General features: G+C 44.9%; 1 protein-coding gene across 5 annotated transcripts in view; it reads left to right on the forward strand.

The window, feature by feature from the left end:
* Nucleotides 1-5,898: 5,898 nt before the first annotated feature.
* The window catches only part of svep1 (sushi, von Willebrand factor type A, EGF and pentraxin domain containing 1), an 86,818-nt gene continuing 74,494 nt past the window's right edge, over nucleotides 5,899-18,222 (forward strand). For 2 of the 5 annotated variants that reach the window (XR_007031740.1, XR_007031741.1), the window contains exon 1: nucleotides 10,207-11,372. Coding sequence is in view for 3 of the 5 variants with exons in the window: in XM_047335904.1 (XP_047191860.1) it covers nucleotides 10,827-11,372 (546 nt within the window). In the remaining 2 variants the exon portion in view is untranslated. Of the gene's footprint in view, nucleotides 5,963-7,064; nucleotides 7,106-10,206; nucleotides 11,373-18,222 lie in introns of those variants that run through there. The other 3 variants (XM_035613202.2, XM_047335904.1, XM_047335903.1) reach the window with 3 other exon arrangements.

Below are 18,222 nucleotides of genomic sequence, written 5' to 3' on the forward strand. Positions count from 1 at the left end.
TCGTGTTTAACTTGATACTGGTCACTTTTTTCTTTCCTTTGACATCTTATAGATGGCATCCTCCACCATCTGGACTCAAAGGACTCGATTTTGTCGGTTGATTTAAATTTACTTGATAAAAAAAACAAAACTGACTCTTGAAACTTGCTCAAATCTGCACCCACCAATGGTTTTTTTTTGAATCTATTTCAAAGACGGCCAAGGCAACTCTGCAGCTCCGCTCAGCTCAGCTCCAATGAGCGTTTTAGCATCTTTCAGCATTTTTTGTTGTTGTTTTTCTCTGTCATGCAACCTGTTTACATCCAACTTCACTGGTCTGCTTTTGTTTATCAGCTTCCCCCAAAAAAGACAGAGAAAGTTAGAAGCTAGCAAATGTAATATATGTAATAATATAATAATTGTCCACGTTGTGTTCCCGTCATGTGATCTGCAGCGTGTAAAGACGCCGGAGTCTTCCCGCTCAAGCGTGAAACTGAATACGCGCGCAGGCTGGCGGCGCTTTTCGGAGTCCGTTGGGTCGGATGGCGCCACACAGGAAATGCCACCAAAGCTAATAATGGATCGAAAGTCTCAGTCACTGATGTCAACTCTGACGTCGGAGGCCGTCGTTGTCAATGAGTAAAGCTGCTGATTTTATTTTCGTGTTACAGTTGGAGTCGTGCCCCAATGGCTCATCAGTTATTTTGACTGTATATAATTGAACTTCAGTGTGTCGTTGCTGGTTTTTTTTCCTCTTTTTCTGTCACGTCACACGTGTTCACATCCTTTCTGACAAACTAGTCCCGGGCACTGGATCGACCTCAGTCTTCTGTGATGAATAAGTGTCACAGTGTCGCCTTCCGCGCTCGTGACCTCTGACCTCCTCGAGCGCGTCCGCGAAAACCGCGAGCGAGCCCGAACATGCCCGCGTGTCGTTTGTGATGGCACACTGAGCTGTACACGCCCTCCCGACTGCGCCGCGGCTCGACACACCTGAGGCCTCTCCCTGCTTTGGCTCTCTGACAATCGATATTCCCGACGTGGAGCGGCGGATGCTCAAGAGCGTGTCATGTAAAAAAAGAGCTCCATTTCATCCTTCCTTCGGAAGTGTGAGCGCCTACAGGCGGGGCGGTCTGTGACAATCATTCCCGATCAGCTGAGGCAGCAGCTCAGTTGATCTCAGGCATCTTTCTGTTCTGCTCGAAGAAAGGCCCCACTAACCACAACTTCCTCTTTCACAGCGAGGAGCACGAGCGCAGATAACTACTCCGATTGTGCGTCCTTCTTTCCTCAGTGTGTGTGTGTGTGTGTGTGTGTGTGTGTCATATTCGTTTCCCTCTCTCCCCCCTCGGTCCAGCCCCTCCGACTGTCAGTGCTGACTGGACGAGGCAGTTTTTTTTTTATAGAACTCTGGCTGATTCCAGTTCACGCTGCCTCGAGACACCACCTCCTCATCTTTCTCTCTCTCTCCCTCTCTCCTTCTCCCACTCCCACTCTCTCACCTCCTTCCTCCATCGATCTCGCGGAATCTCTCTCCCCCCTTTCCGCTTTCATTGTTTACTCCTTTACTCTCTTCTTTTTGGTTTGCTCTCACTGAACAGCTGTTCTGTATTGCCATGAATCAGTTCCCCCTTTTCTCTCTCTCTCTCTCTCTCTCTCTCTCTCTCTCTCTCTCTCTTCATTTCTTTCTTTCTGTGTTTTGTTGTCTAAAACTTCCTCACCTCCCCGAGGAGTCGTCCAAAGAAACAACATGGCAAAGCGAGAGACAAACACGGAAAGAAAACTCTCCAGCTGTTTTTGGACAGCGCAACTTGTGCACTGCTTTGTGTGCAGATGGTACGATATGTGTGTGTGTGTGTGTGTGTGTGTGTGTGTGTGTGTGTGTACAGATAGCAACACTTGGACTACCAGTCGGGCAGAGCAGGAAACCGTCCCGGTGCCGCAGAGCCTCAGGGACCCCAAATTCATTGTCCTGTGTGGCAACTATTCTGCGGGAATTTGATTTATTAAGAATTCGTTTGGTCGTGTAGTTGCCTCCATGACGACACACATAAAAAGAGAGGCTGCAAATGTCCCGTGGTGCCTCGGGGCATTTTTTATTCAATCAAATCATAGAGGGGGACTTTGTGTAAAAGAAAAGAAAATAAGATATATATATATAGAACAACTGAAGCTGTTTATGTATAAGAAGATATGTAACAATAACCACAGCCGGAATGAATAAACAGAATTTAGACTTTATTTCTATAAGTATGTTGGGCTACAACAAGTCATTCTTGACTTTATAGAAACAGAACGTTGATGAAAGAAGATCTTAACTCAGGGTTAAATGTATAGCCTTGTGTGAGCTTTCGCCCACATCTCATGGTCTTCCTCAGCGTATGGAGCTTTTGAGCTTCTTATTTTCAGTCAGTATATCTAGTATAAGCGGGGGTTGAGGGCGACTGTGTGTTGGCAAAAGTAAGTGTGTGTGCATGTGTGATCATATATGATCTGACTGCATGATGGTGTAGAATCTAACACCTTTCCTCTCTGTTGACCTTTCCCACGACGATGCCTCCCTTCGATCTCTGACCTACGCTGCCCTCCTGAAGTGTGTGTGTGTGTGTGTGTGTGTGTGCGCTTGTCTCTCTGTGCCATTAGGGGCAAAAACAATGAACTTTATGATATTTACGTCAGCTCCCAGACGTGGGACTGCGTGGATGTGCAGCAGGGCACAAAATTAAAAAATGAAAGGTTAAAGAACATGTTTTTTTGTGCCTGATTGCCGATGTCAGCGCAAATATCTCCGCATTTTGCATATTTTTTAATTGGTTCTGGTCGTTGATTGCCGCATCATGATTGATGGCGTACTCGGGGCGATGTTTAGGAAAAGAGCTCCCTGGTTGGATCTTTTATGGACGTTGCGCAATTTTTGAAAAAGGACATATGACACGATGCACAGTTTAATTGACTGCAACTTGTCAGGAAGACTGTAGTTGTCGTGAAAATTTATATTGAATTGAATCGAGTATATTGATTATGACCTTGTTGGCTATAAAAAGAAAAACCCTCAGCACTGCTTGTTATTCAAGAGGAAGACCAGATCAGGGCGATGCCACACTACAGATGGCGAATGTGTGAGGTTATTCAGTAAAGGTCGATGCATTTGCTGAAGGGCGTGCGGGAGATTTTCTGCATCAGGGACGTCACTTTTCTTGCAGGTTGGTCAGACTTATGAAATATTTATGCAGCGCGTGAGTGCAGCCCTATAGGGCTATAAATAGTCTCAGCTAAACATCAAACCGTTCGTTTTACCACTGACATCTCACACGGCTTTACTTCTTACAAACACACACACAGACATAAATTCATACACGGGCGACACTGACAAACTAGAAGCAGACTGCACACTGATCATGCAGACATATTGATATTCTGCATGGTCGTGCTGCAGCACACACACACACACACACACACACACACCCTGCACGAGCTGCAGTCCGACTCTGTGCCAAGCATGATTGTACGTGTATTGTGCATGTCTGACAGGGAGGTTTATTAATGAGGAAGAAGAAGAAAAAAGGCAACATAAAATGGATTTAAAGTTGTAATCAACGGGTTCATGTTCAACACGGATCCCATACAAAGACCCATTGGTTTAACTGTGCTTAGGAAAACCCCCATTCACAGCGAGTACAGTGTGAATCTTTAATGCACGTGTGATGCTCCTTTTGCACAAATCTTGCTCTCTGCAAGCAGGGACCAAAGTGGTGGAAGGCATGTGAGTAGAACAAAAGGGTACAAAATGCAGAGAAGCTGTACCATATTGAATGTGCAAACGTATCTAGTCAAGATCCTTTATGGGCACGTTGAGACCTGCATACGAGAATCAAATGAGTGAAACTAAATCAGGAAACGTCTCTAGTTTGATTGCATTTTTCTCAGGGCATCTCTGAATAAGTGTAAAGGGTGCAGGTCCGTGCTGGGAAATGTTCGCTTGCACATTCTGTAACGATGTCACGAATGACTCAGGTGACTGGGGCTGAACTGGTTCTTCTTGATATATGCGTTGTGTTGATCCTAAGAATGTGTCTTTATTCAGACCACATGTTGTTGTTGCTGTTGGTTGAGGCAAACAACAGAAATGTGATGTGGACAAAATCCGTCTTTTTCCAAAATCACCATATCAAATCCGGTCTTCACTTCATCCGTCACCAGAGGGCAAAATAGTTGCGTGACATTCCTTGTGCAAAATTCAGCAGTGTGCAGCTGAGTGATGTGCTTCTCCAATCACAGACCCCTAGTCCAGAAAAACAGAAAAACTGGAGCAGACAGTTTGATTTGCAGCCTGCAACATTGTTTGCGCTATTAGAGACGAACAATTGATCAGTAAAATGCGTCAAAGTAATAATAAAGGTATAAAATCGTGAAAAATGAGAATGAGAAGGCCCATGGATTTACTCTTCTCTCCATTTGAGTGTGACGATGAGTCAGTGATGTGAGGACAGGGAGTGACGAGCTTTTAAAAAAACACTAATGTTCTAGTGACACAGTTCCCCTTCTGTGTTTTACACACCAACAACGACGCTCACACTTCTGTTTTCCTTTCAGGGGGCTTTACAAAAAGCTCTGATAATCTTGTATGTATGCTCTACAAAGGTGTTTTGGGCATTTAGCTGCAAAAAGAGCTAAAGACCCACCCAGATGTTTCCCTCACAGGTGTGTGGGGACCAAACGCGGAGCTAAAAGAAGAGTTCCTTTTGGGACGTGTCTTTACCAGGTCCCCCACAAACACAATCCGAAATGAACAGTAACGTCTCTCCGTGTCTGCAGCTTTGTCAGGTGGCGGCAACATCCCAAATCACTAAAAGGATCAGATCATCCTGCTTTGATTAAAGAGAATTAATAAACGAGGATCAGATCCAAATAGCTCCGAGATAATTAGATCTAATACGCACATGTCAAAAATTTGGATCGTTCTTTACAAACATCAGACACTAGCAATGGCTCTGAGGTACCTGATATGTACCCTGGGCTGCCCCTACACTCTCATGTCTCTACTGTAATATTTTTTTTGTATTTTAGGAACTTCCATACCCCCGCTACAGTAGATAAGCGACTCTGCAGGGAACCATGTGAGACAGCAGGAAATGGGGGGGCCACCGCAACAGACACGCAGGGCGCTCACCCTCACTGCTTTGACAGCTGCTGAGCTGATTTATAAAACTAGCAACCAGAGCAAAAAAAACGTGACGTCTGCTTGTTCTGCAGACGGGGGCTGCTGTCATGTGATATTGGCCTTTTACTTCCACCCTCTGGCACACTCCCTTTTACTGTACGTGCCCCCCCCCCCCAGACGATGATGCACACAGACAGCCACATGGAAACCCACAGTGCATTACTGGAAACCGTTCACTCTTCTTATTAGAACAGTCACGGTTTGTGAAACGTTGTGACTATCAAATGCCATCAATTGACTCGGATGAGATGTTGAAACTGACTGCAGTGAAAGGCTTGCACTTTCAAAAACATAAAAAAAAAGATAGAGCCAGCTTTTACATTTTTATTTATTTTTAAGACTTTTTTGAATAAAAAAAACAACCCATTCTGATTTATTTAAATAAACAGATGCCGGATAAGAACCATTTCATCCCTCCTGATACTGTACTATTGCTAAATATAATGTTGAATCCTTGTAAATTCAGTATTATTATTTTGTATTAATTCAGCATTAATCCAAAATGGTATTAGTATTTCAGTGGTAAATAAATACATTTTTATTCTCTATCTTTTATTTGTTATATTAAAAGCTCACTTGACACTTCACCTACACCAGTGCACCATCTAGCGGCCACCGCGTGTCACCGCAGTCCCATCATATATTCACGTTGTAATGACGCGGAGTCGCCTGAAGATGACGCTGCGACACAACTCTCCTGTTGTGCTGCGTGACGACGTTTGCGCTGATTCAGCTCTCGCGAGGACAGCTGGCGGTTAACCGGTGAGTGGGCTTCTATGATTTTATTTTTTTTAAAAAAACCACATTTTACTGACACAGTAAACAGTTAGAGAGGCTTTTTCAAAAAAAAGAATCTTTACAGTATCTCAGAGCTCATTTTGGTCGTTTTAATCGCTCGACGACTTTCGCGTCGCATACATTTAGAAAGAGTTTCCCTTTTCAGTCCACAACTACTCTTCTGCTTTTATACGTTAGCTAAGAACTGCTTCTCCATAATTCTCGTTTAACATTCTCGAATAAGGCTTTTGCATTAATCTGGGGCAAATGTGTGACAACAAGGGAAACGCGTGTAATTAAATCGAACGCACCTGTGGACTTTTCATGCAAGTGCTCATGGGAAATGTAGTCCTCTCGATATACACTCCATATTTGATTAACCTGTTCGTTTGTTTTTCTAGTACAGAGTTACAGCAAATCCATTAAAATCACATAAAATAGTTAAACTTCTAGAAACCCAGGTGACGTCTACAAATTTCCAAGTTTGTCTCTGTCCAAAAATCTATTTTTTCGCTGCAGATCCTCCCACTGGAGCTGAAAAACACAGTATGAATGATTTGTTGTCAATCTGCACGATGCCATGTCATAAATGGTCCCTCGATGGTCAATTTTTAAGAATTCATTTTTGCAGCGTATCAACAAGCAAGCAAAATGAAGCACAAAAGTCCACGACACATGCGCCGTAATAATCTGTCGTATGGTGCTCACGTCAGAGGCCACATATACGAAAAAACCCACAGGATGCAGAGGTTTCTTACACGTGTATTTCAGTTCAACGTTTTCTCCTTCTGGTGCTCGAAGAGGGGAAATATTTAAGCGGCCTCGCAGTTTGAGATCAAACTGTGAGGCCGGGAAAGGAATGTTTTTTTGGAAAAGGTTTATATACTCCTGCTAAAATGTTGCTGCCAAAATCCTTCAGGCCTAAAAAAAAAATTTAAATGAAAATGCCAAGAATTATGAGGAAGACGCTGTCACCTGTAGCCGCTGTGTCTGCTCTCAGGAGGTGTTACAGACAGGTGAGAGAAACAGGTGGGTGCATGTTGGTCGATGAATGACACGTTTAATTCAACTCTTTTTGCTTTTGCAGAAGAAGAAGAAGAAGAAGAAGAAATGAGAAGGAAAGCAGAAGTGAGTATCCAAAGAGTTCAGTTCTTCCTACTCATGAATTTCTCGTTGCAGATGAATTGCCTTATTCTTTCACCTCTAAAATCACTCGTTCACCAAAATTAATCCACCGTAATCAGAGGGATTATGAGGGAGAATAGACTATACAATATGTACAGTAAACCGCCTCAGCAATACAATCTCTCTGATGTCGTCTGCACACTTTTTGAGCATAGATAAAGACTTTTGTAGACTTTTTAATACCTCCTACTGATAAAAAAAAATACACTTTACTATCACAAAAAACACAGACTATTAAATTTTTTAAATCTAAATTCTGATATACGATGAAGTGAATCCAGCATTTTAGCCACTGTCACTAACCAGATTGTGATTTCTCTTCTGTCTGTGTATGTGTGGTTGCGTGTCAGAGCTCTAACCACAGGAAAACGTATTCTGAGCTTTGATTTTGCAATCTGCAATCTTCTCTTCATGCATACTTCGACCTCTGCAGATACTTAGTCACACTCAATCTGCCGTTTTGCTTTGTGTTTTGTTTCGTTTGGTGTTCGGCGCATTTGTAACTCTAGCGTGCGACGCACTTTGCACACATCCATCGCCGTCCTCGCGTTTGCGTGTTCCCTACCAATCCGCCAAATGTCTTAATTTTTGTTTTTCGAAAAGTGTGGGTCTAAAAAAAGCGCCTAAAATTGTCTGGGATTTCAGGAAGGCAGACATTAAATTTAATCTGTGGCAGACTAAATGAGCACGTCTGCTCATTTGTTCTGTCTTTTTGTATTTCTGTTTAATTTTACATGTCGCCAACTACGACAATTTCCACTGCTTTATTTGGACTTTAAACGGTTTAGATGCTTATTTAGCCGACTCTAATTTGTTGCCCATTGTGTCGCCTCGCCGCACATTTCACCCGAGAGGAGTACGAGAAAAAAAAAGAAGAAGAGTTTCCACTTTTGATTTAAGAGATGAAGGAAATATGAGAAAGTCTTTTCAGTGTCTTTACTTTGACCCAGTTTGTTATGGAAATTGGAGGTGTTAGAAAGTGTGGAAAATTCACTACACACACACACACACACACACACACACACACACACACTGCGATGTCTCCTCTCTATCCACCAACCCCCTGTCTCCCTTGGGACCCCCAGGAAAGTCTGGTGAGGGTTCTCCAGTGCCAAAAAGCCGGAAGTCACAGCTGTGCTCATCCCCCTTTTGCCATGTGTGAGTTTGTGTGTGTATGTGACTATCTGTGTGTAGATCTGTGTGTGTGTGTGTGTGTGTGTGTGTGTGTGTGTGTGTGTGTGTGTGTGTGTGTGTGTGTGTGTGTGTGTGTGTGTTCCAGTCTCTGTATGTTTGTGTTTGTGTCTCAGCTGGTTTATCTGCTCTCTATTTCCACTTTCTCTGCCGCCGAAGTTTCCAGTGCCGTTAAGTGAGAGCTAGAGAAATCCTGGCTTATGAAGACTAATAAACACGTGCACACACGCACACACACACACACACACGCCCTCTGTCTTATTTCTTCACTTTCTCTTTTTGCTTTTCTATTTCTACAGACTTTTTTATTAGGTTCAGTCTTGACCCCTTATCTCTGCTTGGCGCTTAAACACTCAGCCAATTAATTGATAGCTATTTTGATTATAAATTCATTATTTACGTAATTTTTCTGAGCCAAAACACCAAATATTTATTGGTTTCAGCTGCTCACTTGTGAGGAGTTGCCACATGTCTTTATCGAATGAGATTCTACATTGAATTTCTTTTAATTCTTGACTATAGACACCGCCATGGTCTCCGGGCTATTTCGGATGACATTCTCTGACATGTCACAGGTCAAATTAAAAACATAAGGTTGGAGAATAAAAGTTGCTGCTGTGGAAAGCCTTCCCAATAAGAGCAGAGGCTCTCATTTCAGCAGATTAAAGCCCATGGTTTTGGTATGAGATGGGTGTTAGGATGCCCACAGACTTTTGGTCATGTACCGTGTCCGTCTCTCTCTTTCTCCCTGCTCCTCCACTCCTGTTCTCTCTCTTTTCTTTTCTCTTCTCCTCCACGAGTCTCTACGCAGCTCTTAGCTGTAAATCTCAGGCCGTTGGTTTAATGGGCGCACAGTGCCTCTGTAACACCGGCTGCCTTTGTTTTGGTTACAGATAAAATCACAGAAGAAAAAAATGGCAGCCGAATAAGAGAGAGAGACTATAAGAGACTGAAGAGATGTAGAAGAAACATTGCAGTGTGAGTATGAGAGAGAGAATCCCTGTGGTGCAAGAAGAAAGACAAATTCAGAGAGCGAGAAGGACAGCTCTTCCCTCTACCTCGTTTTTATTTCTTCAAAAAGATACACAGAGAGAGAGAGAGAGAGAGAGAGAGAGAGAGAGAGAGAGAGAGAGAGAGAGAGAGAGAGAGAGAGAGAGAGAGAGAGAGAGAGAGAGAGAGAGAGAGAGAGAGAGAGAGAGAGAGAGAGAGAGAGAGAGAGAGAGAGAGAGAGAGAGAGAGAGAGAGAGAGAGAGAGGGTGGGGATAGCTGCTGAAAGACTGATGATTTGACAAAGCACGTATCCAGAGCAGACGCAGATCTTTCCCCAAAGCTCCAAACATCCATCTGATATCATTTCCTTAATCCTGTCGGAGTTTTTAATCTGATTAATCTCCTTGGCCTCTGCTCACCGTCATCCCACCAGTCCATTCTTTGATCTCATCCCCCCGAATCTATCTCCCGTGCACGTCAAGTGTGCACTTGCGCACATGTGGAGTTGATCACGGCGCCTGTTGCTGGTGTTTTCTTTGGGAATGTTGACAGGCTGACAGGCGAGGCGCTGCTGCACTGACACCGAACTTCACTCCGCTGTCAGGGGCGAGAGAGGTAGACCGATACTGGGAGAAAAAGAGAGAGATGAGAGGAGAGGGGGTGCAGGGGGGGTGAGAGACGCACAGAAAGAGATAGGGAGAGAGGGGGAGGTGAGAGAAAAGGAGGAGGAGAGATGAAGAGGGGAAAAAACTGACTAAACGGCCACGAGTGGACTGCCCCCTTTTTTCCCTTCAACCTCTCTGTCTCCCAACTTTTTTTTCCTCCTCCCTCCCTCCTCCTCTTCCTCCCTCCTCCTCCTCGATGTGTGTTTTTGAAATGATTTGGGGAGAAGAGGGGAACAAGCATTCGGAGCTTGGCCGACGGTGCAGGCAGGAGCGTCACACAGGCGAACAGGAGCCTGAGGGGCAGCACACAGGGACTGGAGAGGACTGAAAGAGGACTTGTGGGGGGGTTTTGGATCTGATGCACAAACTGAAAGAGAGGCAGGCAAGAGGACACGTTGATTTTTTTATAGACTCTTAAATGACTACACATACCGACCTTTGCCAAAAGGGAAAGTCAGATATGCTGTCAAGTTTTCCTTCTGTAGAAAAGTACAGGGGAAGCAGATAGATACCTTGTGAGCAAGACAAAACGTTTTTTCCACATTTTTCCAGACGGGACCATAGTTTTTCTTCCTCTGGGCAGGAAGAGAAGCAGAAGCAGGCTCACTCTGACTGACAGCAGAAGAATCCTCCTCTTAACCCAGCAATGCTTTTGAGGAACTCTGCACTGGACTCTTGCCGTCTGCTACGTCTCTGGTCACCGATGCGGGCATAAGAGACGCATTCCCTCTGAACTTCTCCTGAGCATCCTCGTGATTTCCTTTTTATTTTTTATTTCAACAAAGTCCTTCAGTGCCGGTGTTGTGCTGACTGTCACCATGATTCCTCAAAGGTACTCTTTAACTCTATCGTGGACTTCTTGTCTTCTAGTCCTGTGCTTGCTGGATGTATGGACCACGGCATGGCCTGCCACGCAACAGTCCCAGACGCAGTCGCGCCGGTCCCGGCAAATGTCCCCCCTAACCTCCTCCTCCTCATCTGCCGGCAACCTGTCAGAGAGCGTGGAGAGCAAAGTTGAGCGCCTCGGCCAGGCTTTCAAGCGCAACGTGCGCGAGCTGCGCGAGAAAAGCTTCTGCCTGGACCTGGTCTTCCTGGTGGACGAGTCGTCCAGCGTGGGGGCCAACAACTTCCTGAGCGAGCTGCGGTTCATCCGCAAGATGCTGTCCGACTTCCCCGTGGCGCCGGAGAACACGCGCGTGGCGCTGGTCACCTTCTCCTCCAAGACCCACGTGGTGACCCGGGTGGACCACATCTCGGCGCCCAAGTCCGACCAGCACAAGTGTTCCCTGTTCAACAAGGAGATCCCGGCCATCAACTACAGAGGAGGGGGCACCTACACGAAGGGAGCCTTCCAGAGGGCGGCGGTGAGTCAGACCTTAAGATCAAGTGAAAGTGGCTCTAACGTTGATCCCAGTGAAGCATTTGCGTCAGTCTGCGATTTCCCAGAAGTACCTGCATATGTGTGAATACATCAGAGTTTGCTCGCCTTTCTCGATGTCTCTGCATCTTAACCCTCTAGCTTGCTTTTGCTTTGGACGTGTGTGACTGCACAGAATCTGTATGTGTGTGTGTTTCTGTGCGTCGGTTAGTCCGCAGCCTGTCATGTTTGCAGGGAGCAAGGTTGACGTTAATAAGGCCCCTGCATGGCTTTACTGCTGCCGCTCCTGCTTCCTCTAAATTACACACCGCAGATAGCGAGGGGGTAAGCCGCTCGCCACCTATCACTCAGGAGTTTCCAGTGAAAATACCTTTGAGAGTGAGCGATCACAAACACACTCACACACACACACACACACACAGATGCTGGCACACAGAAACCCACGGGTATGGAAAAATGGAACACGCATAGATCAAATCAAGGATTTCGGCGCGAAATATGAATTTCTTCAGTGATACCGATAAGGTTTTGTCCCAATACACCCTTTTTTTGCCTGTTTTCATGACCCCAGGTTTAATCAGAAGCATTACAGGTTGTACGGCTGCTGTAGAGGTAGGGATTTGGGGGTTATGTGGGGTTACATGGGGTCAAATTGTCAGCTTGTTTATGGTTTGTTGATTTGAGCTGCCTGACACCCAGACGCATGCACACACACACACACACACATACACACACACAAGCATCCACCCAGGACATATGGCACAGTTCATCCGTCAAGTCCAAACAGCCCAGCTGTAAAAGCTGTGTTGGTGGTACAGGGGCTGGTCACGTATAAACACACACACACACAAACACACAACTCAGCTCAGGCCTCAGATCTGTCTTCGGCTCGGTGATTCACCGAGAGTTTAAAACCGAAGTTATTTTAGAGAACACACGGGGCAACAAAATTCAGCCGGCGTCGGGGTCTGGAAACTTGTTAAGAAACGCCGCAGGTGTTATGAAATGATTCCTGTTACTTTGCGGTCAGATGAAAAGGAGGACCTGACTGAAGTCGTGGCGGAGTGACAAATATGTAAAGTAGATGTTATGACTGGGCACACTGAAGTGAGGAAACAGATGCGAACTTCATAGCCGTACTGGATGAAAAAAACCCCGCTAATAGCTGTGCAAATAGCTCCGCTTGTGTCTGGCTGCTTGCAGCATCATCTGCTCAACGTCGGTGCTGTGCTTGTCACACAAAGGGGTCATTGAAGTGCAGCTGTCCAATCAGAGATCATTTATATTTTTTACAAAATCACAAAATCTACAGTACAGAGCATTTAGGTGGGTCCAGGGAGACGACGCCGACTTCATCCACACTACTTCGTTTTTTCTACGCGGCTACATTTACACCTGCCGTCCACAGTGTTCTGGAGTTTCTGAGCGCCTAAAAGTTTGGAGACGCTGCTCACCCGGGTTTAGATTGAAAACTCCGGAGCTTTGTTGAAGTGTGGACGGGCGAAAATGGAAACCATAGTTCCATCTCAAGAGAAGAAAATCCCTGCTTCTTACTTTTTCACCATTGTTGTTTCTAATTTGTAGTATTTTCTGTAGCTAAATAACCCGACTCCAGAGGAGATAATCCGCTTCCTGTTAACACCGGCACGCACACGCCCAATGTACGTTAACGGTCCCGTGATAGAAATATATATTTTTAGGTGTGTTAGTATGGACGGGGATTAATACTGATAGGAGGCGAAAAACCCTCGTCTGGTACGAGATAGTTTCAGTTTTAAAATGCAAACACGGTAGTAGGGATGTAGCCTGAGCTCGAACAAGTCTGGTCCTCTGACCTTCTGACCTCTCTCATCCCCTTTTAAAATGCTCACTGGATATTTTACATTTTTTAAATCATTCTTAGTAAAAAGCTCCAGAGACTTTTGTGTGTGAATTACTGAATGACTGAAGATTGCGTCCCTGCATCGGCATGATTTTTACGCATCACGCTGCCGCCACACGACTCTCTGATCGGACCGTTGCACGATGAAGCAGGTGTTCCGGGTAAAAAGTTTATCAGAAAGTGTAAATCACTTTCATGTGTTCTATCACATCGGCCTGGTTTTTCCAGACAAAAAAGGTAGGTCAGCTGACTTTTGGCAGATTTACCACTCCACTTCATCCCCGTTCAAAGCTAACAGCCTTGGACCGCGTCCCCCTGGCTTAGCGCTGAAAGCTTGGCCCTCAGGACAGATTTTCAGGCCCGCTCTCCTCAGTTAAGTGCTGATAAGGAGACTGCTGGCCACTTCCCAGCCGCTAAAGACCACAACAATACCAACAAAACACTTTCTGCAGGGAACTTATCGAGATTCACAAAAGGCTCAGAATCTTTCGGGTTGTTTATCAAGTGACGTGGTTCGTCTAAATCACCCAAAGATGACAGGGAATTCTGCTGCTCTGGCTCTTAAGTGGGCGCTTATAGATTAAAAGTCTTATTAAAGCAAAATATCGAATATCTCTCTGACATAGGACAGCCCCCCCCCGAAAAAATGTATTTCCCTCCAGTGTGGCTTCTGTCGGGCCGACTTGAGCGACGCATGAGTAATGGGAGAGCTACGTGTAGTCTACACAGAGCAGAGGGTTTTTTTTCTTTTTCTTTTTCTTTTCGGAAAGATAAATGAGCCTAGCAGATACACAGGCCGAGACGCGGCACATCGACCCGGTGCCACCAGAAAACACTCCGCACCTGATGGATTCAGTCTGACGTCCACCGTGTCTTTGCATGGTCAAGGAAGTGGTGTTAAAAAGAAACAGGCCGTCTGTGATTTATCACCAAATCCCTCAGGGGTTTTTTTTCTTATTATTTCTAAATCATCCCTCTGAATCTGACTGGAAGTAGTGTTTGTCGTCTCTTTCCATTAGACATATAAAGGATGGGTCTGCTAACACTAATCTACGCAGCGCGTAACCGCCTGTCATCATGTACTGACTGAACTGTAGGGCAGCCGTGTGTGTGTGTGTGTGTGTGTGTGTGTGTGTGTGTGTGTGTGTGTGTGTGTGTGTGTGTGTGTGTGTGTGTGTGTGTGTGTGTGTGTGTGTGTGTGTGTGTGTGTGTGTGTGTGTGTGTGTGTGTGTGTGTGTGTGTGTGTGTGTGTGTGAGAGCTTGTAAATTGTGATTTTTGTTCTTCTTCATGCCCTCAAGTTCTATATTTGTGCTCCCATGTATCATATCTAAGGTTTCAATGGAAAAGTAGTTGTTTGTGTGCGTGCGTAGGAGTCTGCGGTATCCGCGAACGTGTGCATCTGCTTCAGAAAGAAAAAACGAGAGGACAGTGAAAGTCACCAGAGAGAGGATAATTGAGAATTGCAGTATAATAATAATAATGATGCCATATTTTATTCCCTTGGCTGCTCTCAGCCGCTCTTCAGTGCTGCAGAAAGCTGGAATCCATTAAGAAAGACATTTTTCCACCAGCCGTGCATGTAGAGACAGGGTTCTCCTCTTCATCTCTGTCTCTCTGCTGCCGCCGCCGCTGCCGTCTCTCTTTTCACCTCATACATCATACCGCAGGTTCAAAGCGTCAGCGTGCGCAGGTCCCAAAATGATTTCTGATTCAGGCGTGTTTCTTTTTCACTTTGGCTTCGGCAAATGTTGTATTTGGTGTTAAACTAAATGTAAACACGTTAAATCCATATGTCTTACGCTACTACGTCACTTTGCCCGTTCCCCTCTCCCCTCACGCTTGAAGAAGCCAGGTTGTGTGATGTGTCGTCTAAAGGCAGAAGCTGCTCTGAAAGACCTCACTCAAAAGCAGGCGTTATACTCTTGTCGTGCGGTCGCATAGCTTTGGAAACCGGCCGTCACACACTCACACACACACACACACACACACACACACACACACACACACACACACTTTTGCGATGTTGAATAAGGAAGATCTGTGTTTCTGAACATTTCTCAGACTTTTCTGAAACCAATCATCTGACTCTCATGTCCGTGAGAGAGAAAACAAGGATGACATTTCCCCCCTTCGTCCTCTTTTTTTTTTTTGTCTGTTACACAATTATTTGTGTCAGTTTTCATACATAGTGCAACACTCTTGATTATCTTCCCGCAGAGACCGCCTGTAAATGTGCGACTGCCATTATCTCAGATGTTCAACGAAAAACTTTCTCCCCCGTCACCACGCCCGGCCAGCTTTTAGAAACATTTTTTTTTTACTCCTCTTTCCAATGTGTCTGTTTCGATAAGTGTACACACATTTTTGGACTGTCTGTCCCTGAAGGCATGATTTCCGTAGTCATTTATATGCACTCAATGTGACAGAAGTAGTTTATGTAAAGAATGACAGAGAGAGCGCTCTGACAGAGATGTTCACATCCAGAAGACTCTCAATGCGAACCTGGCCAATCGCCGTGTGACGTGATCCATTTTTTAGCTGTTACGCCACATGGACACGGCAACAATTCAGTTCCATCAAAGACAATGCTGTCAGACGATCTGGCAAGATTTTTTATTTGAGGCAGACAGAGGCCTGTAGGGTCACGGATCGTTTCAGTTTTTGTCGATATCACTCTCAAAACGATGGTAAACGTACCAACGACAAAACCTTTTTTCCCCCATTTAATTAACGTCTCAAAGCATCGCTGTCTCATGGTGTCATAACTCCAACAGCTCTACAAGTATATAGCAGTAGTCTAGTGGCAAAACCCACCGTGACATAACTGCCGTAAGACTGAGAGCACGTCCGCTGCGCGCCCACTTGGACGGTACTAGCCGTCAATCACGCTGTGTCCATGCTCCAATGCATACAGTGCTTTATCATCTATTTTACTCTACATTTACTCAAAAAAATTCACAAAAAGATAATCATGCTGTATTGGAGAAGACTTGAAACAAGCGATTAACACCATAAACTCCTTGCTGACGTTATAAATCACGTGAGAAGTATTTTCTCATAGGCTTCTATAGAAACTGCCTTCTTTTTGCAACCGGCGGAGTCGCCCTCTGCTGGTCATTTCAGAGAATACAGGCTTTAGGTACTTCCCCATTGGGCTCCAATTCCCACTCCTCCTGAACCCCTGCCAGCTGTTCGCCAGCTGTTCGCCAGCTGTGGTGACTTGTGATTGTCCCTGTTGCAGTCCATAGCACATTGTCTTTGTTGGATTTAAGATGCGGCACACTGTATTGCCATCCTCACTTTTTTGTGGATGTCATCTCAGCTTTAAATATTGCCAGATTCCGACAAATGAGCGATAGATATGGATACAGCCAGTGAAGAAAAAATTGGAGTAGCTCAAACAATAATGCGGGAAAGTGTTTTTGTCTTGTATAATCATCTAATATTTGATTGATGGATAAAGTAACAAGACAAAAATCTAACATTCGCTACCAGCTTTCAGAGCTTTACAGATTGATGATGAGTATTTCAGCAATCCAGGTTCCGACATCCAGTCCCTCAACACAGTCTGTGTTTGAAATGATGTCGATGAGGGTATACTGTCCCACATTATGAGTTTATTAAGAGTGCAGCTCTTAGTCGTGACAATTCACAGCACCTCAATTTTCGGGATCTGTCTCTCCTCAACCTCGTGGCAGACGTTATAATAACCTGATAACTGATGACATCACTCACCTTGTAGTTCTTTCCCAGTGCTCTTTCTGACCGTCATACAAAAGAGCTGATTGGTGACTTACAGTACAGTACATGTTTTCTGTTTTCAGAAGTAGCTCACATCAACTGCGCCTTCCTCCACTCTCAAAATGTTTCTCCTGTTCTTTTTAGCGCTCATTTTATTTATTTTGCCTGCATTTCTCTTTTACGTGACCAAATATTTTCAAGTAAAAACGTCCAGCCATTTTCGTTTTATTCTATTGGTTGCTCGTAATCTTTGTTGATCCAGGAATTTGATTTATATCCACTGTTGCTCTAATTATAGCTTGCTTTGGATACGAGTGTCTGCTATAAAAACACAGAGAAATTACTGTAATCGGTAATAGCCAGCTAAAACCCCCCACCCCCCCAGTTTTTTGTCTCATCATTCGTCTCCATCCTGAAGATTTACTTCTGGGTTGTCATGCGTTGCCAGATATGAAAACCCCTCTCGCTCTCGGCAGGCAGACAAGGCTTTGGCAAAGAAACGGCGAGCACTAAACTGGTGTTGGCGGCCTCACTGTGTCAATCTGACGCTCTCCGTTGCATAAGACACAGACAGATGGGCAGCGTGTGAAGAGAGATGATGAAAGAAAAGGAGTGGGAGAAAGATGGAAGAATCAGAGGAAAAAAAAGGGGGGGGGGGGGATCCCTGGATGGAGGAAGAACGCGTCTCTTACCGGTGGCTATTCACTCAAAACCGATACCGTCGTTTACCAGCGTTAAAAAACATAGCCACTTAATGAAAACGGATCTTTCTGCTCTGACTGAAATCCGTATAAGTTGTTGGAATAGCAGGTGGGTATTTTTCCTCTGCTATGACGTTCCAGTGTCCCCAGCTCACCAGGAAAGCACACACACACACACACACACACACACACACACACACACACACACACACACACACACACACACACACACATTCATGCTCATTATTCACACACAAATTCACTCACAGAAGTTTATGTAGCAGCTGCATGTATTTACATGGCCTTCATCTTATATAAGTCAGAGAGTTCATATTATAGACTTTGACTGTGTGTGTTTGCGTTTATAGACATAGTGTGTGTGTGTGTGTGTGTGTGTGTGTGTGTGTGTGTGTGCAGCAGGTCTGTAAATGTCTAACTCAACCCTAAAACTTGAACACTGCTGGATTTTAGTCCTGCGAACATCCACCTAAAAACGTTTGAGACCGACATT

Source organism: Scophthalmus maximus, chromosome 12 (assembly GCF_022379125.1).
Source record: "Scophthalmus maximus strain ysfricsl-2021 chromosome 12, ASM2237912v1, whole genome shotgun sequence".
NCBI lineage: Eukaryota > Metazoa > Chordata > Actinopteri > Pleuronectiformes > Scophthalmidae > Scophthalmus > Scophthalmus maximus.